The 27681-nt window shown below is 36.1% G+C and overlaps 1 protein-coding gene across 1 annotated transcript in view; it reads left to right on the top strand.

Annotated features, from left to right (window-relative positions):
* Nucleotides 1-20020, top strand: part of PLA2R1 (phospholipase A2 receptor 1) — a 112777-nt gene extending 92757 nt beyond the window's left edge. The window contains 11 exon segments of the mRNA XM_082464908.1: nt 4598-4715; nt 5406-5536; nt 5907-6054; nt 8043-8159; nt 9218-9456; nt 11038-11206; nt 13132-13272; nt 15464-15580; nt 16888-17064; nt 19545-19750; nt 19752-20020. Of these exon segments, the coding sequence (XP_082321034.1) occupies nt 4598-4715; nt 5406-5536; nt 5907-6054; nt 8043-8159; nt 9218-9456; nt 11038-11206; nt 13132-13272; nt 15464-15580; nt 16888-17064; nt 19545-19750; nt 19752-19799 (1611 nt within the window). The 3' untranslated portion in view covers nt 19800-20020.
* Nucleotides 20021-27681: the final 7661 nt, after the last annotated feature.

The following is a 27681-nucleotide window of genomic DNA, read 5'->3' as shown; positions in this document are numbered from 1 at the left end:
GTACCTGATAGTTTTTCACAGCTATTAAAACAAGTACATCCCATGTATAAAAAAGAATATTTTAAGGAAATTCATGACAAGTCATATCCTTGGCATTAGAGAAATTATTCTTAGAAACTTACAATGGTTGTTTTTGGTTTACCCTTGGCCATTGTCCTTTCCTTAAACTTTCTTATCTACACAGCTTAGCTCTATTCCATGTTTCCTCCTGTGTAAACATGGGGAGTACGTACACATATGGGCATGGTAACGGTGATGGTGCAGCAGACCCAGGGCAAAAGAGCAAGTGAATGCTTCCTTTGAAAGAATAAGAAGGGGCATGAGTAAAGCACAGACACACACATGAGAGGAGAAGGGCTTTCTGAGGCTAACTATGGAGCAGGATTAAAACACCCTCATGTAGCTCAGAAGGTATTTTTAATTTTTATTGGTAACTAGTAGCTAGATTAGTGGTTCACAGCCCTGATCAAATATTTAGAATCACCGGGTGAGCTTTCTAAAAATATCAAGGTGCAGGTGACATCCTAAAGATTCTGATTTAATTGATCCGCATGGGATCCAGGCATCAGTATTTTTTAAGAGCTCCCTCGGTTATTCTAATGCGCAGCCAATAATTGCCCAGCAATGCAACAGTTACACAACTTAGTCTTCTAATCAATCATTCAGAGGATTTGATTACTAAGGATAGGGTCACAGCAGGCTTCATGAGAGGGTGACCTGTTACAGAGTGAGATTTCAGGGTCCCCAAGTGTGTCTCCCCACCCACAGTGCTCTCCCCTACATATTAATGGCTAAAATCCCACCACTGGAGTCTCATTCCTTTGCCTTAACACTTTCCATTAAGTTTTTTAAGGGAAATATTTCTGAGATGGCCTCATCTGTCACCTACACTTTGGGATAAGTGGGTTTATCAGATCATTAGAAAAGGTGGGAATAGGAGGGTTAATAGTTGAGAGGAGTGGAAAGCCCAGTGGGGATAGTTCTGACTAACAAAAAAAAGCTACAGAAGGAAAACTGGGAGATAGCAACGACAGACATTACTCACTTCAGAATTATGAATAAGCGTCAATGTATTATGTTCTACTAAACTTTGCTTCTTGTTTGTCAACTTCCTAGGACAAATTTTCATTGGTTATTTCTCAGAAAAAAATCCCACTTGGTTGACTCTTCGCCTTTAAGAGTTTCAAAACTGAGATAACAGAGGTTAAGTGTCTTTTCTCATTTCTCATAAATTATTTTCCCCATGTTTGATGATGTAAAAGAGGCTTGACCAGGGATTCCCCCAGGAAGAGTGAGTCATCTAAGACACTTGTCACAGCAGAGTTGTATGTAAGAGGAAGAAATTCTGCGTGTATATTAGATTAACTCTTGTGCTTCCACTTATACATTTTTATTCAGGGACCTGGATTTAGCGCTGATGGCTGCTTTGCACCATCTAATTTTGGATTAACCGATATTTGGTTTCATGCACGACATAGTTTTTTCTTAAAAAAAAAAAACAAAAAACACTCTCTCCTCTTTTAAATTATTCAAATTCTTAGTACTTTATTCATTCATTGCATTTAACTATGCTGGATATTGGCGACTCAATGGTGAGGAAAACAAATATAATCCCTTCTCTTTGGGAGCTTACAGACTAGAGGGAGATAAAACATTAGCAAATCAATCAGGAAAATAACTCTAATTTACAGCTGTGACACAAGCGATGGAGAGTTACACAGTTCCATAAAAGTATATAACAGGAGGACCTGACTGAGGTGGTCAGAAGGACATGAAGCATTAAAAGTAGGGGAAACTACATGTACTAAGGACCTGTGGTGAGAAGGCATGTGACATATTGAAGAAAGTAAAAGAAGCATAGAGAACTAGAATGTAGAAAGTGAGACAAAAGAAGTAGGCAAGGGCGATTATTGTGTTAGAGTTTCTGGTTTTTATCCTAAGAGCAATAGGAAACCCTGAAGGGTTTTAACTAAAGAGAGACATGATCATCGGGATTGAGTTTTGAAAAGAATCATTCAGGCTGCAGTACCAAAGATAGATTGGAGGAAGGCAAGGTTGAGGAAAGTAAGAGCAGTTAGAAAGCTATTGCAATAGTCCAAGCAAGAGATAAGTCCTTTGGGCTAAGATGATGGTGGCAGAGACTGTGGGGTGGTGGGAATAAGGAGAGTGGTGAAGGTCTCAGAAATGGGATGTCCAAGTGGTAGGACCAAAGGGGTGATGAAAGTGACTGAAGGGTGAGAAGATGCTCAGGTTTCAGTTTTAGGTAAATGCATGACTGACTATGCCATTCAACGTCAGTAAGAACACTGAAAAAGGACCAAATTTGGGAGGGAGATCATGAATTCCATTTTCAAGTACTGAACTGGAAATGACTTTGAGACAAAAGAGTTTTATATTCAAAACTCGTTTGGAATACAGTCAGGTATCCTTAATTCACAGTAATAATCAGAGATGCATTAAACTTGATCACATTTTGCAAATCAGTAAGTAAATAAACAATTTAAAATTGAGGGTGTTGTACTCCATCTTGCTACTTTGCTTTAGTTATTGACACAATTTCAAAGTGTGTTAGTAAACATGTTATATTTTTAGAAACAATGAAGTTGTGGCAATGGGGGTCTACACTCCCATACTCAAGCTGGTAAATCCTGGCTGAGGCAAACAGGGTGGGGGGGTGCTGGGTGGGAAGCGGGGGTATGTGTGTGTGTTTTCTGGAGAGATTTATTGAGCTAAATGAAACAGTGAGGTTCATTGGTATTTATGAATGGTTCATTAGTGCAACTATCTGAACACAAGGTGAATTCACATTAAATGATAAGACTTCCTAATAATTAATATGTGCCACTCTTTGGAATTTGTAATTAGAGGGAAGAGGCAGAATGAAAGGAAATTGATAAAAGGATAGTTGTTATAAAATTAAAACCCTTTAAAGCCAATTCCATTTCTTTGTGAAACAAATAAGGTAAAGGGGATCAGAAGAAGAGAAAATGTACTTCCTCTCTTAGTTGGCAACTCAAATTCAGGCTGGATCAGAGTTTCTGGTTTTTATCCTAAGAACAGTGGAAAATCCCTGAAGGGTGACATGTTTGGAATTGGGTTCTGAAAAGAATTACCTGAGTAGTATTGACATTAGGGGCTGGATAATTCCTTGTTGTGAGGGACTGACCGGTGCATTATAGATTGTTTAGCAGCAGCCCTGGTCTCAACTCACTAGCTGCCAATAGCAGTCACCACCCCCTCCCCCCTTGAACTGTGACAACCAAAATGTCTCTAGACATTATGAAGATATCACCTGAGGAGCAAAATGGCCTTGTTTGAGAACCACTGGACTAAATCTAGAATCCTGAGAACGTCATTTGACAATCATTTCAGGGTCTTTTGGCTTTTACTTTGTTGCATAAATATTTATTAGGGACCTTGTTTGTTTTGCTGTTCAAAGAGGAGCAACACTTAGTCCCTCTGCTTTGTAAGGAGTCTACGACGGTAGGGAAGGGATGGGGGACTGATAAACTTAGAAATTAAAGAAGGATGCAGACGGATGCGCTCTCACGTGGCATGGAGGTTGTCACATTAGCCTAGAATAATCTTGTAGCTTGGATTTTCTCAGTGGCAGATCTCAAGATCAGACCTATCAATGAGCAGGGTTGGCTATGTTCATTAATGAGAGAATAATCCACATGGAATATTTTTTGCATAAAGTCTCTCCGGACTTCTCTGGAACTTTGCCTGATCTGTTACAGCCTTTCTCTTCTATCTTTCCCTCTCCCCTGACTCCATATAGCCCAACTAACATGGTTAAATTTCACTGAGCTTGGTGAGGGGGTGATTTTCTTCAACTGGCCTGATCTGCCTAGCAGTTACCATTCCATATTTCTCATCCCATAATGAGTAACCCCTGCCACGCCATAGACATGATTCTCTCTTGAGTGAAAATCAACTCTCACTGCCAAACCCCACAGCCTTCTTTTTGAGTTCCTTTTGACATTGTTGGCACCCCTCCCCTTTGTTTCTCCTTCCTAGGTTTCCTTGGTCCTGCCCTTGGTTTTCTTCCCACTGGGCTCATATTTTTCTTTTCTGCCTCTTCCTCATTGACTTTTGGACCACGTGGCTGACTCCAAGTATTTAGTGAATTTAAATACCTGATGTGGTTTGATTCCCCAGTATTCCTCTCTCACTTAAAGTGAGGAAGTGTATTTGTAAATAAAATTGAACGAATCTATTAACTGCCACTGAAAGAAATTTTTTAAAGATTAAATCCTCCACTGTAAACTTTGCAGTCAGACTGGCTCCTTTTTAGAAGGAATGCTATTTTTCATTGAGCCGAAGACATCGTTCTGACGTCCTGCATGACAAAACACATCCTTGCCTCCGTTCCCGCCTGATGCAAATGCACAAAAGGCACTGACTCACCCTGAAAGCTGGTCCTCTTTGTTTTTCTTTCACACCTTTGGAGCAGCTGGGGGGGAAAAAAAAAAAAAGAGTCATTTCTGTGCAAGAAAATTATAAAAAATTTTCAAAGCTGGTCCTTAGTATCTTTGGGAAACTTAATTCATTTAGAAAAATATGGAAATGAATGCTTTTTTGGACATTTTTATAGTGCCTTTTGATGAAAATCCCCAAAGACCCAAGCGATTGGAAGAACTGGACATCTGCTCAAGATTTTTGCGTTGAAGAAGGGGGGACACTTGTCGCCATTGAAAATGAGGTGGAACAAGGTAGAGTACTCAATGTTCAATCAGGCAAAAATCACCATTTTTATTCAAGCGTCTGTTAAAATATTCCTCCAAAATACTAACATTTCCAAATCAACATTTTAAGTATTATATTGCTGGTGACACGTAAGTTTTCAGTGTGACCTATAAGGTTTATATCATGACATCTGTAAAAGTTAGTACACTCCATTGTTTACAAACTGCTGATTTTTTGGAGCCTTTTGTCTCACCAGGCATAGTGGAAAGAATAAGGATATATTTATGATCGGCATTTCAAAATGGCTAAAATAGTCTGAGGTATAGTCTATTATAATTGCATGGTATAATTTTTTAGATCACTTTAGAGTTACCTACACACTTTCATTTGCTATTTAGGCAATAATCGTATACTTTAGTTAAGTATAATGGATAAACCCTCTTTTGTTTAGAAAGGCATTGAATGAACACTGGAAATTGTTTTGCTAATGATATGATGAAATCCCAGGCTTAGCCAGCTAATTTCTGTCAATTTAAACTGAGCAAAAGTGACAGAGACTGCATCATCTTAATAAGGAGAAAGTAACAAATTCCTACAATTGATTCGTAATTAAGTTTTGCTACCATTTAAATAAAATCATAGCTATAAACAGAATTTGATGATTACCCAAATGGTTTATATGGTATTAAATTTGATAATGTATTCTTATTTTTCAGCTTTCATTACTATGAATCTTTTTGGCCATACCACTAATGTGTGGATAGGGTTACAAAATGATGATTATGAAAAATGGCTAAATGGAAGGCCCGTGTCATATTCTAATTGGTCCCCATTTGATATAGTAAATGTAAGTTTTAAGATTTATTTTTTAGAAATCATTTAGTAAGAGATCCTATTTGAGACTTGTTTACTGAAGTTTTTCTTTTTCTACTTCCTATATTTTGTAGGCGTAAATTTTTATTAGTTGGTTGTTAATATATTAATTTTTAATAATGTAATTTCATATAATTTTCATGTGTTCCATGAATATAATCTCTTTACTCATCACAATAATTATTTATTTTGTGGGTTATGAACTGATTTGTGAACAGGTTTATTAAATGCAAATAAAGGAATAATAGTGTTTGAATTTTTAAAATTATGTCCTTAATAAAAATATCAATGTTATGATAACGTTATATGTTACCATTTTTTAAAAAACGTGTATTCTTTTGAAGATTCCAAGTCATAACAACACCGAAGTTCAAAAACGCATTCCTCTCTGTGCCTTGCTGTCAAATAATCCTAATTTTCATTTCACTGGAAAATGGTATTTTGAAGACTGTAGAGAAGAAGGTTATGGGTTTGTTTGTGAAAAAATGCAGGGTAAGAAATATTTGTTTTTTTATTCCTTTCATTTCCATGGCCCACTCTTCTCTTCCACATTTATTTTACACGCTTTGTAAATGATAGTTTCATAGCTAAGTGCCAGCACTTATTCTTAAAGCTTTACATATATATGGTCACTTAATCTCCACTACTTCAGGGTTGTGCCCCCTAGTGGGGTTCTAAGGACTCCAGAGACCACTTGAGTGATGACCAAGTTTATGCATCCATTTTGGTCATATTAAAAGGCTTTATGCTTGTTCTAGGATTATGTGTCTGTTCAGATATTTTAAAAAAGACACTGAAAAAATGTTGGAAGAGAGTCAAGGACATAAACCAACTCAATACTTACTCCTTTCTTGGAACCCTAAAATGGTCCCTGTGGCTAAATATGGCAAACAGCACATTTCTAGATCTGATGATCAGAACCCCCAATGACTTCTGGTATGAAATACCAAAGCTATAGTATTACAGGTAGCCAGTGGGGACATGAACATTGTGAATGCACTGTAAGTGACCTTGAGTAACAAAAATAAAAACAACAACAACAATAGCTCACATCTCATGCTTTTACTGAGTCCCAGGCTTCCCTAGAAGGCCATAATTTGTGTCTGGAGCTGTGTGGAATCCTAGGCAGCCTAGGATACATATGCTTACTTGGAACATGAATTATACCTCTCAGTGTTGCATACATGTGAACTCTTTGATGATACTAAGTATCAACCCATCCTCAGAAAAGCAGTTCCAGAGAAATCCTCTTTCCTAGTTCACAGTTATCACTTTAGCATGGTAGTGGTCAGGAACTGAAAGATACCAGATCAGCTATAGCAAGAGTATTATGAGAAGAGCAGAGTCTCATCAGAAAAGAAATAATATCAATACATCATTACTTGTACACTTATGATGCACCTGGCACTGTGCCTTGCTTTTTATAAGTATTGTGCCATAAAATCCTCCCGACACTTCTATGAAGTAGGTAAAAGTCTCCACATTTTACAGATGAGGAATTTGAGGCTTAGGAAAAATAAGTAACATACTCAAGTTCTCTCAAATGCAATGATTCTATTCTAGGACCTTGATGTTGATCTCTTCTTGAAATGTACTCTCTGACCACTTTCTCGCTTTGATATTTTTGGGACTAACAGTGTTTATGTTCTTTTGGAGATAGTATAGAGCAGTGGTGGTGGAGTTCAAATCCCACATGGGTTCCTATTCCACCTCTATAAATAAACTGTCAGCCAAGTTTCTTATCTTCTCTGAACCTTGATTTCTGCATCTGTAAAATGGAATAATAACTATCTCACAGACTCTACATATATACAATGCTTAGCATGTTCCTAGCATGTGTTTAACAAACAATTGTTGCTTTTGTTATTATTGTTTCTATTATATTATTATTCAACTACACAAGTTCTCGTAGTCTACAATGAATATCCAAATTCTGACTCCTCTTCTTTGTGTGCCATGTGAGTATGTGTTTACATTGGGTTTCGAACCGAAAGTCTCTGATCTGCCTGAAAGAATAAAGATATCTGAATAAAAAGAGAGACAAGGGCAAAGTCAAGACCCCCAATTTTGAACTTGGTTTCCAATGGATCTTTCTCAGGGCAGCAGATGGCAAAATCATACTGCTCAAAATCACTTATGTTTTGAAACTGGATGAAATCAATAACATAGGGAGAAATTCATATGTGTGAAAATACAGGTACACGACTTAGTGGGGAAAACCAGTTAAATTGGTATTTGGGTCACACATACAAAGAATTTCAGTTACTTTAATTTTAATAATTGTTATCATTTTTAAATGGCTACTTTGGTATTATGCTGGTTTTGTATAAATAACATTTAGTCTTGGTACATCAGCTGGCAAACAGAGTTCTACAAAGAAAAACAGATGATAAAAGTGTGGTCCATCAGAATTTAATTGGTGAATAGATGAATTTCACTTTGGTTTTACAATATGTACTACTGCTATATTGAGGTAACAGTTTCAGGAAAAGTCAGATCCTCACTCAGCCATTTTTATTTGGGAGAGTGTGACAAGAAGAGCAGAGGAGAGCAAGAAGCAGCATTTACTGAGCGCCTGCTGTGGTCCACATCCTATAGTAAGTGCTCTATGTGAATATCTCCTTGAATTTTACCCACACGCCTCTAACGAAGGCCTTAGTAATCTCTTACAGACCAGAAATTTAAAGTTTAGAGAGATTAGCTGATTTGGCCATTTAGGGTCAGGACTGGGATTGAGTCCCAGGTCTTCAGACCTATCCACCGTGCTCCTTTTCAACCCCAAACGTGATAAAACCCAGTATACAGAGAGAAATCCCAGCCACTTTGGATCAGACAGTTGAGAAATTCTTACCTTTTTTGTGTGTTTTAGGATGCCTAAACTCAGCCTAAAGATAGTACAGAACAAAAAGGCAAATGCACATAGTAAAGAAGAAACATGTGTATGTAACACATGAGCTTGGTTCTCACTTGATCACAGCCACTCATTTATACAAAGCACCAATGATCATGTGTGGGAAAACCTTGTCTTTTAATTTATAAATCTTGACTCTGCTAGGTGGCATATTAATAGTAATGGTTTATAAGAACTGTATGTATTTCTAAGCATTAACTTATTTCTTAACTTCTCTTCAGAAATTATACATGTTAGCATTAAACATGATAGCAACTATCATACAGTCTCAAAAGTTTAATAAAGTGTTATATTTGAGAATATGCACTTGTAAATTGTGTTTGCAAAGCAGTGTTTGACTACATTATAAATGTTAATATTCTCTTAGTAAGTATTAAGTTCTGCCAGCGGCATGTGTTAGGCTGAGTGTACCTAGTAGAAGTAAACTTGCCTAAGGAGATCCTATCAGTTCCACCAAAAAGTGGTCAGTTTGACAAGGGATTGTCAAAAGTGGGAAATCTAGAAATGATTCAATATATGTTTATATATATATTTAAAACTCATTCATTAAATTTCCTAGGTGTTTTCATTTTTTAGTATCACCTATGCTTACAGGTACTGTCTTCATTTTGAAATAGTCAATTCTGGGAAGAAAAACTCTGATGTTAACAAGAGCATGGTTCATTGTACAGGGATCCATGCTAAGCTTTGCCTCCCCCTTTCTCATCCACGTTCTACAAATAATTTTTGTTGTTCTTTTTCTAGATACTCCTGGACACAGTATAAATACATCTGATATGTATCCAATCCCCAATACCTTAGAATATGGAAACAGAACTTACAAAATAATTAATGCAAATATGACTTGGTATACAGCACTAAAAACCTGCCTGATGCACGGAGCAGAACTGGTCAGCATTACAGACCAGTACCACCAGTCTTTCCTCACTGTTATCCTCAACCGGCTAGGACATGCCCACTGGATTGGACTGTTCACTGAAGATGTAGGTGTCCTAAAATCCTTGGACAATCCTTGCATAATTAAGTTCCATATCTACCTCCTTACTGATATAGCCACTGAAATTAGCACAGGAAAAAAAAAAAAGCCATGAAATAAGAGTAAATGTAACATTTAGGTAATTGGATTATACAATAACTACTGACCAACCTCATGAGCAGCATATAACTACAAAAGGTGTCCCTTTTTAGAGTAAACATCTACTTGCCTAATTTCTGGAAATTCATGCCCTTCAAAGTTTCTCTGAAGATGTCTGAAAAATTTCAGGATACTGACTTATAGGTGCACTGGAATACATACTGAACTCAAGCACCTGCGTTTGGGTAATTTGTTGCATTTAAAGAATCCCCAAGAAAAATGAATCATGCTTCCTGCATAGAAATTCGGTTATTAATTAATTCAGTACCCCTTGGAATTTAACATGTGCATTATTTTCCCCCTCTAGGGAAATGGTTTGGAAAGTAATATTTTTAAATTTTTTTAAATAAAAGTATTACACACTCAAATAGCAAAAAGTAAATCTATACTATCCTGACCTCTAGTTCTACTCCTCAAAGTTAATCACTGTAAACAGTTTCTTGTGTGTCATTTAGAAATTTTCTGTGTATGCGTATATATGCACATGTAATGGATTAGTATGTATATTTTTTAAAAATATAAATGAGCTCATACTATATATACTGTCTTTAAGCTTGCTTTTAATTTAATATACGTTGTTCAGCGTTCTATGTCAGCTCATAAAAATCTAATACATTCTTTGAGACAGCAGCATATGTGGATATACCACAATTTATTAAACCATTCTCATGTGAATGGACATTTGGGTACTTCCCAATTCTCACAATTCCAAACAATGCACAACAAATATCCTTGTACAAGTAGGATAAATCCCCAGGAATAAAGTTGCTAAGTACCCTGTATAAATTTTAACAAGTGATGGTGCCATATTGTCCTCTAAAATTTTGTGCCAATTTACATGCTAACAACAGTGTATGATAACATCTAGTTTTTTCACATCCTTGCCAACACTGGGTATGTCAAAATTTTAATCCTTGCCAGTAGGATAGGTGAAAGGATGGTATTTCATGGTTGTTTATTGTACTTTTATATTACAGAATTTTTAACTTTATGTAGTCAATTTTGCTTTATGGCCTCTGGATTTTTTTTTTATCAGACTCGGAAAGATTTTTCCCATATCAAGAGTATAAAATATTTAGCCAAGTTTTCTTTAGCACTTTTATGTTTTCAATTATATGTATGAATCTTTGATCAATCTTAAATTTATTTTGGTGTAAAGAACAAGATATTGATTCAACTTCACTGTGATTGCTTATCAGGAAATTATGGTGGGAGGGAACCAAGGATTCCCAAAAACTAAAAAAGATATTGCTTATGGCAGATAGTCCTTTTTGTCAGGCCATATCCACAAGCTGTCCTAGACTTCCTGAAATATAAGTCTAGATGTAGAAATATAAATCCATGCATGAAGTGAGAGCTGCTCAGACAGCATTGGGTGATGTTGCCAGCATTCATGGCAAGGCAATGATGGCTCAATTTCCCTCCACAGAATGGTCTTAATTTTGACTGGTCAGATGGCACCAAATCCTCCTTCACTTTTTGGAAAGACGATGAGTCATCCTTCCTGGGTGACTGTGTTTTTGCCGACACCAGTGGACACTGGAGTAGCACAGCCTGTGAGTCATATCTGCAAGGAGCCATTTGTCATGTGCCCACAGGTAGGTTCAATTCTATTCAACTCAAGAAATACATACTGTGAACCTACTGTATGCAAGGCACTGTGCTAAGCAAGAGCTATGAGGGAAAGTAGTAAGAATTATCTGCCCTCATGAAGCATTTGGTCTGGTAGGTGATGTACAAGTGAGTGTTACACGAGGCAGGGCTACCAAATGATATAATAGCCATAGCAAGTGCTGTGGGGGGATAGCAAGAAAATAGACACATCAGATCCAGTTGGGGAAAAGCAAAAAGCCTTCTTGAAGGACATGACTGTGAAGATTGGTCTTGAAGAATGGATGTGATCAGGAAATGATGGGACATGGAGAAGCATTCTGAGCAGAAAAGCTTGGGCAGACATGGGAGGAAAAAAGGACTGGGCATGTAGCTGAGCAAAGCTGGTGTTGAGATTTTCCTGCATGGCAGGTTTTTGGTAAGAGAGAGGTAGGAAATCAGGCTAGAAACATAGGTTAGGAGCATGTGTGGCAGACCTTGAATACCACTGAAGATTTATGTTTAAGTCAAAGACTAATAGGATTCTAGGGCCATCATCATCCTCCTCATCATCATCATCATTTATATTTATATTATATATGTATATATAAAGCATGACAATAATGATAATAATATCTCATTACACTGAATGTTCACCTCGCCCAACCAGATGAACATTATTTTAAAGATGAAACTTAAACTCAGAACATTAAATAGCTTCCTGAAGATCTCACAGATGTCTGTCAACAGCACCAGGAGCAGAAGCCAAGTTTCCTTGATTTCTGATGTCGTGTTTATCCCATTAAATCAGGTCCCCTTTCCTTTGATTGCTATGGTGTACAAAAAGAAATTTCCTTAACACTAACTGGTTTCTTTTTAAATCTCTCATTTAGTGAGTGTGCATGTATTTACTTACTCTCTGGATACTATAAGTCAAATAGCACACATATTACATAACTTCAGCTCAAAACAATTCAGGACAAAAATGTAAATGATAGCCATATGTATTGGGAAAGCTAATTCTCCTTCTAAAACACCATGAAGTTATCCTTCTTTTTTCAATAACGCTACATTTATTGAGTGCTTAAGTGACAGGCACTAGCTCACCTAAACTTCTTAAGTTGTAAGAAAGATGTTATTGTTAGCTCTCTTTTACGTGTGTGGGAGTGTGGGGAAGATAGGTAACATACCCACAGCCATGCACCTAGGATCTCAGTGTGGGTGCGTCTGACTCTCATGCTTGCCCTCTGAAACAAAGACTTCCCTAAATTCCCCTTAGTTATGTGTTGTGTTATGTCATGTCATGATATATGTTATATGTTACATTATGTTATGTTATACTGTTATGTTATGCTATGATATGTTATACTAATGTTATGTTATGATATGTTGTGTTATGTCATGATATATGTTATGTTACATTATGTTATGATATGTTATGATATATTATGTTATACTATGTTATGTTATGTTATGTTATGATATGTTACTTTATTGAATGCTTTATTTTCTCTAAGTTGACTAGCAGGTAAGGATTTACTAAATCTTCAGCACTGAATGGAACACATTCTGTACATTTGGAAGTGTCTTTTACCAACTTCATTCAGCTGCCAGTATTTCCCTGAATCACATCCCCCAGTTTTTCCAACCTTTAGGATACTAATTGTAAATATTAAAGATAACACCCAAACTAAGCCTATGAAGCTATGCATTAATATACCCTGTTATGTGTAGGTAAAGATTATTTCTGCCAGACATGCTATAAGCCATTCCAGTTTTGTAATCATTTACATTAAACCCACTCTTTCAGAGTATTATCATGAAAATCTCATTACATATATTTATCGTGGTCTTTCATATAATGTAATGCAATGTTTATCTCAATAAGTGAACCCAGTCACCACCCTGAAATTATAACTGATTTTGTTCATAGAAACAAGACCATTTGGATACCCAGAGTTGTGCTCAGAAACATCTATTCCCTGGATAAAATTCAAAAGTAACTGCTACAGTTTTTCTACAGTCTTAGACAGTACGAATTTTGAGGCTGCTCATGAATTTTGCAAAAAGGAAGGTAATTCTTTTGTTGTGGTAAAATGCTTTCAATGTGTTCCTTCTTGACATTTCAGTAAACAATGTAGTTTTCTTCATTTGTCTGATTATTTAGTGATTTCAGAAGCAACAAAAACAATTGCAAAAGTAAATATTATTGAATTTGCTTGTTTGGGGGATGGCTAATATGTTCAATGTTCAGTATACAATTAAAAACCCAAGACGAGGGCTTCCCTGGTGACGCAGTGGTTGAGAATCTGCCTGCTAATGCAGGGGACACGGGTTCCAGCCCTGGTCTCGGAAGACCCCACATGCCGCGGAGCAACTAGGCCCGTGAGCCACAACTACTGAGCCTGCGCATCTGGAGCCTGTGCTCGGCAACAAGAGAGGCCCGCGCACCGCGATGAAGAGTGGCCCCCGCTCGCCACAACTAGAGAAAGCCCTCGCACAGAAACGAAGACCCAACATAGCCAAAAAATAAATAAATAATAATTAAAGGTGCTAATAATTAAAAAAAAAAAAAGAAACTTACAACCTTTAAAAAAAAAAAAAAAAGAAACCCAAGATGATGTCTCAGGATACTGCACTTTCCCAAAAAAGTGTTCCCTTTGAATGAATTTGAATTATGAATCTTTAATGCTCCTGAAAATTAATATTCTATTCTTTAAGTACAAGCTTGTATCTTTTAATAAATGTCATACTACTTTTAAAATTCTAATCAAAAATTACTTACTAACAATAGAAATTTTCACTTTTCAAAGCCTGAGCTTTTTAATTTTTTATTGAAGTATAGTTGATTTACAATGTGTTAGTTTCTGGTGTACAGCAAATTGATTCAGATATGGATAGATAGATAGTTAGAAATATAGATATATATTCTTTTTCAGATTCTTTTCCATTATAGGTTATTATAAGATATTGAATATAGTTCCCTGCGCAACACAGAAGGACCTTGTTGTTTATCTATTTTATACATAGTAGTATGTATCTGTTAATCCCAAGCTCCTATCTTATACCTCCCCCAACTTTCCCCTTGGTAACCATAAGTTTGTTTTCTATGTCTGTGAATCTGTTTCTGTTTTGTAAATAAGTTCATTTATTTCATTTTTTTAGATTCCACATATAAGTGATATCATATGATATTTGTCTTTCTCTGTCTGCCTTACTTCATTTAGTATGATAATCTCTAGGTCCATCCATGTTGCTGAAAATGGCATTATTTCATTCTTCTTTATGGCCAATATTCTATTGTGTATATATACCATATCTTCTTTATCCATTCATCTGTCGATGGACACTTTAGGTTGCTTCCATGTCTTGGCTATTGTAAATAGTGCTGCTATGAACGTTGGGGTGCCTGTATCTTTTCAAATTAAGAGTTTTCATCTTTTCTGGATATATGTCCAGGAATGGAATTGCAGGATCATATGGTAACTCTATTTTTCATTTTTTAAGGAACCTCCATACTGTTCTCCATAGTGGCTGCACCAATTCACATTCCCACCAACAGTGTAGGAGGGTTCCCTTTTCTCCACACCCTCTCCAGCATTTACTATTTGTAGACTTTTTGATGATGGCAATTCTGATTGGATAGCATCTCAATATTATTGAGATGATATCTCAGTATAGTTTTGATTTGCATTTCTCTAATAATTAGCAATGTTGAGCATCTTTTCATGTGCCTGTTGGTCATCTGTATGTCTTCTTTGGAGAAATGTCTAATTAGGTCTTCCATCTATTTTTTTATTGGGTTGTGTTTTTTTGGATATTGAGCTATATGAGCTGTTTGTATATTTTGAAAACCAAGGCCTTGCTGGTCGCGCTGTTTCCAAATATTTTCTCCCATCCCATAGGTTGTCTTTTCGTTTTGTTTATGCAAAATTTATAAGTTTAAATAGGTCTCATTTGTTTATTTTTGCTTTTATCTCTTTTGCTTTGGGAGACTGACCTAAGAAGACATTGCTATGATTTATGTCAGAGAATATTTTGCCTACATTCTCTTCTAGGAGTTTTATGGTGTCATGTCTTATATTAAATCTTTAAACCATTTTGAGTTTATTTTTGTGTATGGTGTGTGAAGGAGTGTTCTAACTTCATTGATTTACATGCATCAAAGCCTGAGCTTTATGAATTATGGTATAGAAGAAATTATTTTAATTGTATTTACATGTAAACACAAATAGTTATTCATTTGCTGTTTGTCTCTTTTATAGGATCTAATCTTTTAACAATCAAAGATGAAGCTGAAAATTCATTTCTCCTAGACCAGCTTTTAGCTTTCAGTTCTTCTGTCCAGATGGTTTGGCTGAATGCTCAGTTTGATGGTGACAGTAAGTGACTGGGTAGAGAGAGGGCATAAATAAATACACAGTGGTCAAGGTTGATGGAAATGGCATCTGCAAACCAGAAAACTTCCCTTGGATACCTTGCTGTTTAAAAAAATATCATAAATCCTAAAGCCATTTCTTCCAAAGACATCATTGCTAACCCCTTTTTATACCCTCTTGCCCTTTGAAATAATCCCAGAAAACCAAAAATGAAAACAAACAAGTTTATCTTATACTTAATCTTGCATTATGAAGATGCTTGGCTGGAACTTTGTGTTCACAGACTTAGTCATAGACACCAAACCATATTTACTTGAAAATACCCCAGGTTTCTAAATGTTATGAGAGCACAGTAGAGTTATGGAAATGTTTCAGTGTTAAATAGTGCTAGTAGAATTGTTATTTGCTACTCATAAAAACCAGAGTTTGTAATCAGATGAGAGCATGCTATTCTTTTCTTTATGTAACTGATGGTTGTTCAAAGTACTTGTAAAGAAAATTACTTTAACTGGTAGAGAGAACTTGTTACAGTGGTGTACCAAGGTGGAGGATGGGTCCATGCTGGCAAGGAAGAGTATTTCAATCACGGACATTGCTTAAAATTTCTAGCACAGGGTGATAATAAAAAGCTGACTGACTTATGCTTAGTTTTATTGTTTGTTTTAAATCCTTTTCAGACAAGGCACTCCCTTATCACCTACACATGGATGGATTCTACCACTGCCCCCACCCCTTGGTATACCACTGGCTTGCTTTTTAAAGAAGCTCAACGTACTCTGTGCTCATAAAGGACTGTTTGCAACTGCTTGATTTCTAAGATATTCAATATACTGAAGTAATGAAGTTTTTTTTTCTTTAAGCTTTTAAGTTCAAACTACAAATTTTATTATTCTATCTATACATCTAATAAATTTTAAGGGGTACTTTACCAAAAAAAAAAGAAGCTCACTGTAAAATTCTTTTAGAAAGTGATCTACTTTGTAATGATATAGCTGTTAGGACTTTAAATGATTTCTTTAAATTGTTTGTAATGACAGGGAATATTTCAAATTCAAACTGTTACATTAAGAAACATGATATCTTGAATGAACTAAATTAGAACAATATACCTAAAATAAAGAGAGTTGTTCACCAGGCAACTTTACTCATACCTACATTTTGATGTTGAGTTCGTGATTTTACCTACTGAGTTGAATGCATCAGATAAGGAGAGAGTCTCATTAAATTTAGGGGCTGCTTTTTAAGGTTCATTCCAGACTTAGTATGTTTGATAACCATGCACCTAATTCATGTTAGCATTTTTTCCACAGGTGAAACCATAAAGTGGTTTGATGGAACTCCCGCAGACCAGTCAAACTGGGGTATTAAGAAGCCAGAGATGGACCACGTCAAACCCCATCTGTGTGTTGCCCTGAAGATTCCCGAAGGAGTGTGGCAGTTATCCTCATGTCAAGACAAAAAAGGATTTATATGTAAAATGGAAGCAGGTGGGTAAAGTTAGAAGGTAAATCTTCATTTTGCTTCTACCTTGACTAAAGTTGACCCACCTCTTTAGCACTTAAAGCTTTTAAAATCTAAGTATTCAGAGAGTATTCAGGTAGATTCTAACATTATCGTCTTGTTTTACATCAAACAAGTCGGAGAACATTTCAGCTCCTTCCTCTGATATGAAGAAAAAAAATAATTATAAATCAAATCAAAGACTATGACTTTCTTGTGTCACCCTAGCTGTTAACTTAATGGGCAAAAAAAGAAGTTTACCTCAAGCAAATAGAGCTGGGAATGTAAACCAGCAGCCCTCATTCTGGCAGCTGCTACTCAGAATTTTAAGCTCCATCTTTGGTCCCAGGAAATATAATTCAGGTCTAGGTATCCTTGTTGTGGATAAGTAGATGTGATTCTCTATTGCAAGCCATAATATATTATAAAAATCATATAACTTCATCTTGAGCTATATACTTAGTTTGTGGTGATTATAAATAATTTTAGAAATATAAGCCAGAAAATTCTAGTCAGTTGCAAATAATAGAGCTTTCTAAGAGAAGACGTTAACAAGGGTCATTAACAGTGGGAAGGTGTTTATAGTAATCACAACACTTTCTAGATGCAGGTATTAATAAAGAAGGAGGGATTGATATGGCCTGGGCTCCTGAAGAAAACTTTATAGAGGGGATGAGTCTTTGGAATTGCAAAAGATAATGAGAATAGAGGAGGGAGGGAATATTGGATAAAAGGTCCAGAATGACTAAAGGCAGAAACTGAGAATGAGCTTAGACTGGACCACGTTAGGTGGTGTGGATCCATCCACAGAAAGTGCTGGGCTAAAGAGCTGAACTCCATGGTGAAGGACACAGGGAACCCCTACATGCTCTAGAGACACCAACAGTGGAGTCACACCCATCTGATGTAAAGGGAGACGGTTGTAATTTGAGTGATAGAACTGGGAACAAAAAAGGGAAGGTGGAAATGGGAAAAGAAAATCATCAGGCTTTGGTGACTGATTAGATATTGGGAATTAAAGAGCAAAAACTGGTAGGTGTGGGAACCAAACTTTGAAGCTCCGAAAGTATGGATATCAACTCTGTTTGGAAACCATGACTAACCTATTAGCGTGCCCAAGCAACCACTAGCATTCAACTATCAAGAACAAATCAGAAACACCTCATGTCTGTTCAGGACTTTAAAGCTTCCTGTACTACATAGGACACCTCTTTTATCCTACACAGCAACTTTCCAAGGCAGTGAAGCAGATACAGTATTCCCATGTTACAATGAGAAAAGTACTTGTCCAAACTGAGGCTACATGGAGAACTACATGCCACATTTTCTGATTCCATATGCCCCTTCTATACCTGCCCGCTGCCTCCATCCTGAGAATGAATACTCGTTCAACAGTCTTTCTTTAAAATGTATCTTTACACATACACAATACTACATGTTTTCAATAATATTATGCAAAATTATACAATATTATTTTAAAATTGCAAAATCGAGGTTTTTTTTTTTTTTAAAGTGTATTTTTGCCATTGGTAATGTTGACATTTCTTTTAAGAGTGAATGGGCGTAAGTAGTGCACTAAGGCACTTCCTCCACTCACAAATCCTTTACTGCTCTGCCTCTGGGTCATTCCCTACATATTTCTCTGGATCTTTGCTTAAATCAAAAATAGCAGAGTTCAAACTTTGATATAGAGTCTACTTGGAAAAGATACATTCTTACAGTAGAAAATCCTCAAACAGGAACCTTCTAACTTTTTGAATGGGGGAGCTATTATTCATTTCCCAAGATTCTTGAGACTTGAAAGGTGAGAAGGTGCTGATTTTTTTAATCTTTGCAAAAAGCCAGGGAGGTTACCGTTGCTGGACCAACTCCACATCAGATCCCAACAAAACTGAGTTCCTTGCAGGCAGGGACTATATTTTACTCATGTTTTTAATGCAGCACAGTGCTGAAACTGGATGGGGATTCTTCAGCTTAAAAAAAAAAAAGCAGTGTATGTGTTTGTGAGCACTAATAATGATTATTATAAATCAGGGGTCAGCAAACTTTGCTTTAAAGGACCAAATAGTAAATATTTCAGGCTGTAGGAGCCATATGGTTTCTGTCACACTGCTTTTGTAGCACAAAAGCAGCCATAGACAATAGAAACATTATTAGTGTGGCTGAGTTCTAATAAAACATCATTTGTAAAAACAGGTGCCCAGATTTGATCCATGGACCATTATTTGCTGAGCCCTGCTATAAGCAATGACATAACTTTGCTGATCAAAAGGAAATTTTCATCTCAGTATTTTTTGTATTTGATTTTAGATATTCACACAGTAAAGGAGGATCCAGGAAAATGTAGGTTTAGAACAGTAGAGAAAGTTTTGATTTTTCATAGAAATAATAAAATAGAAAGTAACTATATGACAGTATCTATCTTACTACTTGTCATTGAAGTTTTCTTTTTTTCATCTTCTTTCAGGACCAAGTCACAGCATTATACCCCTTGCAGTAGCAGTGACACTGATAGTAATTCTGGCGATTTCCACACTTTCCTTCTGCATATACAAGCACAATAGTGGTATCTTCAGGAGACTTGCACAGTTTGGAAATCCTTACTATCCTGCAACCAACTTTAGTACAGTACATTTAGAAGAAGATATTCTCATTTCTGATCTTGAGAAGAATGACCAATAATAATGAAGTGAGAGGATGCCACGGCCATGAGAATGAGTAAAGAAGAGTACTTTCCTTTACAGACCAGATGCCGCTCTAATGTGAATCGTGTCACCATTTTAATTATTCTTAAAATGATTACTGGTTTTGAATTGTAACCAAATCAGATAGGTGTTCATTTATTCATTTCCTCAAACTGTGATCTGTTCTTTAAAAGGGGAGATTTTACAATGGCTGTTCTTCAGAAAACAAAAACTATTAAAAGAAACTCCCAAATGAAAACTCTCAAACCAATGTGAATAATAGTTTTTGCATTAATATGCTTCTACCAAAAATTTTTGGGAATTTTAAAACTAATCTGATATCTATTCAGACATTTACCAATACTAATTCCATTAAAAGAGAGAGGCAGAGAAAAGCAAAACAAATTTTAAAGTCCTACACTTGTATAAGTGAGGAAAAAAGAAAAGGCTTTTGAGAGGTTTCTTGTTTGTTTTTTAATTTGATCAGTTTAACAGCAGGGTTTGGAAAACACTAATTTCTAAGCTTAAAACTCACAGGTTCTGGGCTCTATACTAGTATTTAGGGTGACATTCATTTTTATTAGTTCTGACTTCTCAAACTAAAGGAGAAGAAAAATAACCTTTCTTTAAATAGTAAAAATCTTGGTTAGCAGCACAATTTCATAAGCAACCATGCAATGTGGCCTAAAATCATCAATTACTAAATGATGACAAAGTTGGATAGTTAAAAAGATCTTATAGATAAGCTCAGAGGAACTTATTTTGATCCTAATACTGTTAAAATTCACGAGCTTTATCAAAGACTAAAGGTATAAAATGTATACCACTCCTAGCAACCAAAAGATATAAAATGTAACTTGAATTTAAAGGGGAAAAATGAAAGATGTGAATTACAGTTTCAGTAGAACAAGACAAGTACTAAATAAATTACTCTCCAGTAGTAATCTAGATACCTTTGCTCTATAAAGGAGTTTATTTGGGGAGTTCTATTGAGTAAACTAGGGTTTGGGGGAACCAACTCCATTTGCATTGGGCTAGTTCATGCAGTCAGTAAAAAATGATTAAAAGTATGATACTATCCATAAATTAAAACTCACAGATTTGATCTTCCTTCACTAATTTCTTATAAAGAAAAAGGACTTCATAATCAATGTTCAAAAGTTTACTCATTGCGTAAATGTTTATTGAGTTCCTGTTAAGAACCAAGAGCCATTCTAGAAATTGGAGGTATTGGGGCGAGCACTTATTTTCGAATGAAGGAAAACCAAGAGTAAACCAGTAAAGAAATGCATAAGAAGAAAATATCAGGTGGTCATGAAAATTAAGTAAGGTCCTGTGATAGAGAGAAACTGGGGGAGTCTCCCTAGAGTGTGAATTTTAGTTATTACAACCAGCTGCCTCAAAACTGGTGGCAAGTAGTCACAAGATGGAGCTTGGGAGAAAGTATGAATAAGTTTCTAAGTGGAAAACTATCATCATTAGAAACACAATTTGAAGAACCTGTCCTAAGAATGAAGTCCTTGCAGCCTGAAACAGTTAATACAGCTTCCAAAAGTAGCTCTTTGCTACTGGTGTGCAGTTTACACACTGAGACAATCTACTTCCACAATTTTGTTTGTTTGGGGACTTCATTTTTTTTTAAGATATTACATTATGTGACAGTTGTATATTTATGACTCAAAAGAAAATTGGGTTGGACTAACCAGATGTTATAAAAGCTCAATTTAATCATCTGTCAAGTGAAATTAAAGTTCTGTTCTTTTTAGTGGACTTGGTAAAAACTGCTAATCAATTATCCTTCCAGTCAAGGTATACTGAAGTTGAATAGTCAGTCACACATAAAAATTTGACAAAGTATGTCATTAGTAAAGTGGTTTTGCAGGGAAAAAAACTGTACTGCTTGTCAGTGCTCTGTACTTTGACATTTAGTATTGAACCACATCCTAATGGACAGATCATGCGCTGCTTCCCATTACTGAAATTTCAGAAATAGGAATTACTGAAATACTCTGTTTTATTCATATACGTGCACTTTTAAAAACTTTCTTCCACAACAGTTTTTAATCTGAGCTAGATTTCATGCTATACATGAAAAGAAAAAAGTAGCAGGGTCACAAACTCATTCACACATAATTAATGTGCCCCCTCCAAAAAACAGTCAATTATTTTCTATAACTCTGAGTAATAGAAACTCTTGGATTTTTCCAATTGAAGGTATATTGGGCTCTTCCAATTCCAACAGTCTTCTTTCAGATTAAATGTTTCTTCTATTGAAAGTTCCACTCCCTATCAAGGGTGCATTACGTGGTCTCATTAGATAAACATTCAGTCTTCCGGAGTTTCCATTCCTTCCTCAAAATGGTGGTTGGATGTATGAGAACTTGTTGTGTCCTTGTGGTACGGGGGGGAGTAGGTGATAACTGACTGTGGCTGTGTTATCTGGTGTCCACTGATGGTAGTTGTCTGGCCCACACCTGGGAATTCTACTGGCGTCTCTATGAAGTCTGTATCTGGTGTAACCTGTAGTCTAGTCTCTTTGGACTGGCCCCATCCTGGCTTTCCCTGGCATTGCCTTATCCCTGGCTGTGACTCCCATTCAATTCCCTACCTGGACATTAGAGTTCTTGGCAATAAGACCATGTCACCTCTGCAGCACTATCAGTTACTCCCTTGGTCAGGGGAGGCTTAATATGGGACCAAACAATCCCAAAATCTCATTGGCTTAACACAGCAAAGGTTTATTTTTCATCCACACCAACATGGGCTTGCAGGAAGACTTTGCTCTATTCAGTTATTCATGGGTCCAGGCTCCTCCTAAATAGTAGGTCCTCCATCTCCTAAGGCCTTGGTTTCCTCAGTGGGTCCCCTACCTCTGCCTGACAGAAGAAGTTAGAGATCTATCTTCAATTAATTATGTAGCTTCCATGGGCTATTGAAATACATTCTCTAAGTTAGCAGTCTTTAAATTGAGAATATGCACCCTGTGGATACATAAAGACTTCCAAGGGATACAGGGGTATGGATATTTTTAAGGAGCTCAGTTTCCAGACTCATTAACCTTTATATATATTCTTTCTTAGAATTGACTTGCCTGAGATCAAGGTGTCATGCTGGTTCTTCTTTCCCACCTCTTTTGGTAGAAATGTCCTTTTCTACCTCAAAAAAAAAAAAAAGACATGTCTTTTACTCCAACTATTATGATGATGCCTTCTCTTGGTAAAATCCTCCATGGCACCAGACAAAGACAAAATTTCAAAATAATGATGTCAGTGAAACTTCTTTTAACAAAGGAATTTATAAACGCATGTAAATTCTCATGTCTTCCTCTGTTTTCATACATTTTTCTGTTAAGGATGAAGTGGTGAATTAGAAAAAGATTATTTTGCCCCATGTTAGGATAGTCTAAATTAATATGCATTGTGTGTGTATATATATATAAACAGCAGGAAAGATAACTGCCTTCCTTTGAAACTTTATCTCATCCAGCCCCTGTCTATTATGAAAGACTATTTCTGGAGAAAAAATCTAGGGAAAGCAAAGTAAAGACAGTGCAACTATTGATAAGACCCTGATGTGTTACTTTATGTGGGCTAAGAGCTCATGGCAAGACTTCACGCTTTATTTATCTTAGATTTTTAACTGAGCTTTGGGGATGAGTATTATCATGCTTATTTGAATTGAAAAATGAAATCAGACTTTTTTGAACATTGTCTTATTTGGATCATTTCTTTGACAATGAAGATTGGCTTTACCAATTAAGTTTTATGATGAACATTTTCATTAAACTGGATGAACTATATGTGCAACTCCAGTGTTCTGATTAAAACATGTATTAATATAAAGACATTTTAATAGAAAAGTAGTATCAACAAAAGTATGATAAAATTAACAATGTTTTATTTTTCCAAACCTTACTTTGTATGCCAGGTAAAGCAAGGTGCCCGTAAGTGAAAGAGTAACAGGCAAAATTGATAGTCATTTTAAAAAGGAGTAGAGAACTCAAGTTTCTGGGTCTAGAAACAAAACATGGCACTTCCACTCACATGTCATTGGCCAGAGTTAGTCACAGGGTCCATCCTAACTGCAAGGAAGTCTGGGAGGTCTCCCGGTGTGCTCAGGAAGGAGAGGATAATGGACTACAGTGAGCCCCAGCAATCTCTGCCAGATTTTCTCAGCACATATAGCTACAAAAGAAAGGGAGTGGGGGAATGGAATTCATGCTGAATCCTGGCTCATTCTAGCAATTTTTAATTAATATTAATTAATTTCTTCTATGATACATCCATTTCATTAAGAGATGCATTACCTATAACATTTTAGTTTTATATATACTGATTATTTATTAACCATTGTAATATATTCATGTTGGTCTGATCAACTGTGTGCTGATAGTAATTGAAATGGCAACTCAATACAGAAGAAAATGTATAACACTGCCTATGTTCACAGGGAAATTTTTAAAAATAATTTTAACTTATATACATATTTTACTACAGGCAAATATGGCAAGGAAATGAAAAAAATAGTTTCAAGAATACAGATATTAGGATAAAATTCCGTGTGGAGATTAGAATGGAAAAACAAGACTAAACAGAAAAAGAAACAAGAATCTCTGACTGCTAAGAGCTTGTTTCTGTGTGTTTCTATCTTTAAATAGACTGTGATCGAATTCAAATTATCATGGTATCACCAATCAAAAGAAACAGGTCTCCTTGGTGAAGTGGTTGATTCCAGGTCTGGGGCAGGAAAAATACAAGATGAAACTGAAATATCTTGTGATGCTAGAAAGTAAGGAAATGCTTACAAAAAGATGGGGTCATGTCCAAAGGACATAGGACTAACCTGAAGGAGTTCCCAATGGCCAAATTTGGAACACTTTGAGAAACAAAATAAAAATAGTATTGGATTTTAAGCATAGAATAAATATCTATGAATCCATATTAATGTAAATAAATAAATGAATGAATGAATAAGTAAATCGGGGAGGAGCAACAGTTCTTTTCTACAGAAGAATCCCAATTAAAAATGTAGAAGGAGGGGCTTCCCTGGTGGCGCAGTGGTTAAGAATCTGCCTGTCAATGCAGGGGACACGGGTTCGAGCCCTGGTCTGGGAAGATCCCACATGCCGCGGAGCAACTAAGCCCGTGAGCCACAACTACTGAGCCTGCGCGTCTGGAGCCTGTGCTCCGCAACGGGAGAGGCTGCGACAGTGAGAGGCTCGCGCACCGCGATGAAGAGTGGCCCCCGCTCGCCACAGCTGGAGAAAGCCCTCGCACAGAAACGAAGACCCAACACAGCCAAAAATAAATAAATTAATTAATTTTTAAAAAAATGTAGAAGGAATGAGAGAAAAATCACCATTAGGAAAACACAACAGTAATAATTGTTACAGGCAAGATCCACCAGTGGGTGCTAAAATTCGTGGATGAACATTTAAGGAGAAATGGGAAATTTTCATAGCTTTAAAATACTGCCTCCAAAATAGTCATTAATTACAACCGGAAAGTACTAACTTTACAATGGAGAAAACTCTTTAATCATGTAATCAAGGTTAACTTAAGCAGTAATAAGCCACATCAGCATCATGTATCCTCTAGTATGATGCCCTGAGAAGGGCACATGACTTTTTTGGTATCCACCCCAAAATAATGTATAATCCCAATTTAACAATAAAAAATATCAGACAAATCCGAATTGACGAACATTACACAAAATAACTGATGACTTCAAAAGTGTCCAGGTCATGAAAGATAAGGAAAGACTGAGGAAATGTCACAGATTGGAGGAGAATAAGGAGACATGACAACTAAATGCAAGGTAGAATCCTGGATTGGATCCTGGAATGGAGAATGCACATTATGGAAAAATATGAAATTAAAATCTAGAGTTAGTAGTACTGTATCAGTATTAATTTCTTAGCTTTAATGATTGTACTATGTTTACATATGTACCATTAGAGGAAGTTGGGTGAATGGTGTATAGGAATTCTCTGTACTGTGTTGGCAAATTTTCTGTAAATCTAAAATTATTTCAAAATAAAAAGTTAAAAATCTGCTATGATATTAGATTCCACTGGATATATTGAAAGGGTGACATGACGTGTTTACTTTTAAATGTCATTATAATTTGATGAAAATTGCATCCTAATTATAAAAAATTTTAGATGTCAAATTAGAAATGTAGGAAGCGATATACATTTTTTTCAAAATTCTTTTAGGAAGTATGCAAGCAAAAATGTTTGAGGACTACTGCTGTATGACATTCTTTTCTCCTGCCCCAAATGAGAAGGAAGAAAAACCCAACTTTTCTTCAATCTGCCTATAACAGCTCACCCGCTGGAGGATTTGGACAAACATACGTCTTGCTGTCTGCCACGGTTACTTCTATTTGCTTTCTGGCCTCTATGTTCTTCTTTTATTTCGCCTCCATTGTGTCTTATCAGCACTTCTAATGCTCTCACTCCTGCTTATCCACTACAACCTAATGGCTTAGTCTTCATGGTAGACAAAGTACAGAAGGGGAAAAAAACAAAACTTGCTAAGTTTCCTCTTTGTTCTTCGGGAACAAGCATTGGGAGATATTTCAAAATGTTACATCCATCAAAATTCTTATTGCCAACATTTATAAGAAACTTTGTGGTGATTATTACTATACATGGTTGGAATCTTTATTCCCTCTTCCTCCACCCCTCAAAACAACGATAAAGAGCAGCAATTGGCAGGGCCAAATCCAGCCTGCTGCCTGTTTTTGTAAGTAAAGTTATTGGAACACAGCCATCCTCATTCATTCACTCATTGTGTAGGATCACTTCCAGGCTACAACAGCAGAGTTGAGTGGTTACAACACAGACTGAATGGCCTGCAATCCTATGGTATTTACCTCTCGCCCTTTACAGGAGAAGTTTGCTGATCCCTGATTTAAAGAAGAAACACCTAGATGGGAAGTCTAACATCCTTTGGCATGTCTGACAAGCACTATTATATACATGGGCAGCACTTCAGTGTATTGATAAGCAATTCTGATCAGTAAACATTTATTGAGAGTCTACAGTGGCCCAGAGAGGGCCCTAGGTTCTGGAGCTGGCAGTATGAACAAAACCCCATCTCTGTGCTCATGACGTCTTAGAGGAAGAGGAATATGTAAATAATAAGTGTAATATAATGCAATACAAATATTAACAAGATGAAAAGAATCAGAAAAAAAGGGTACTGATTAATTCTGTCAGGTAGAGAAAGAAGCTTGACAGAGAGAGCAATGCCTATTAAATAGTAGCAAATTTTAGATAAAACAGATTTCTTTGATATCTTTTTGAGTCAGAAAGAAAGTTTTTAGTTTTGGGCCAATAATGAAGAAAAGATGTACCTAATTTACATACACTTAACTTTTGAATCCTCAGAAAAAAGACAATCACAAGAATGGCATACATTATTACCTTTGTACTAGGGCTAAATCTATTTAAAGCCAACTTGTTTATAGTTATTCCTAGTTATTACTGGAGTGGAATGGAAAGGGTGAGTAAATCTGCATTGCTGATCATACCATGGCATTATTATTTACTTCCGTAAACAATTTCAGTTTAAAAATCTATATTATATCACGTGTTATATGAGCAACATAATTAACACACATTACGGCTCTCTTTTAATTCTTAGGCATAAAAATATTGGCTTATACTGAAAAAAAACCTAAAGCTTTTATAATTGAACATTAGAAATAAACACTTAAAAGTTATATCTATTTTAGAAACATTGACTTAGCTGTTCATGGTTCTCTAAAGCCTGATGAAACTTTTGGTATCTTGGATTACTTACAAGAATTTACAGCATTTAGAATCTTATCTCTGATGTTTACAACTCAATATAAAATGACTGAAAACTCGGATTTGTTCATTTTTATGTTGTAAAATTTGAAGTACAATAG

Source organism: Balaenoptera physalus, assembly GCF_965194825.1.
Source record: "Balaenoptera physalus genome assembly, chromosome: 6".
Lineage (NCBI taxonomy): Eukaryota > Metazoa > Chordata > Mammalia > Artiodactyla > Balaenopteridae > Balaenoptera > Balaenoptera physalus.
Note: the sequence above shows the minus strand (reverse complement) of the source record. Positions and strands in the feature narration are given on the sequence as shown.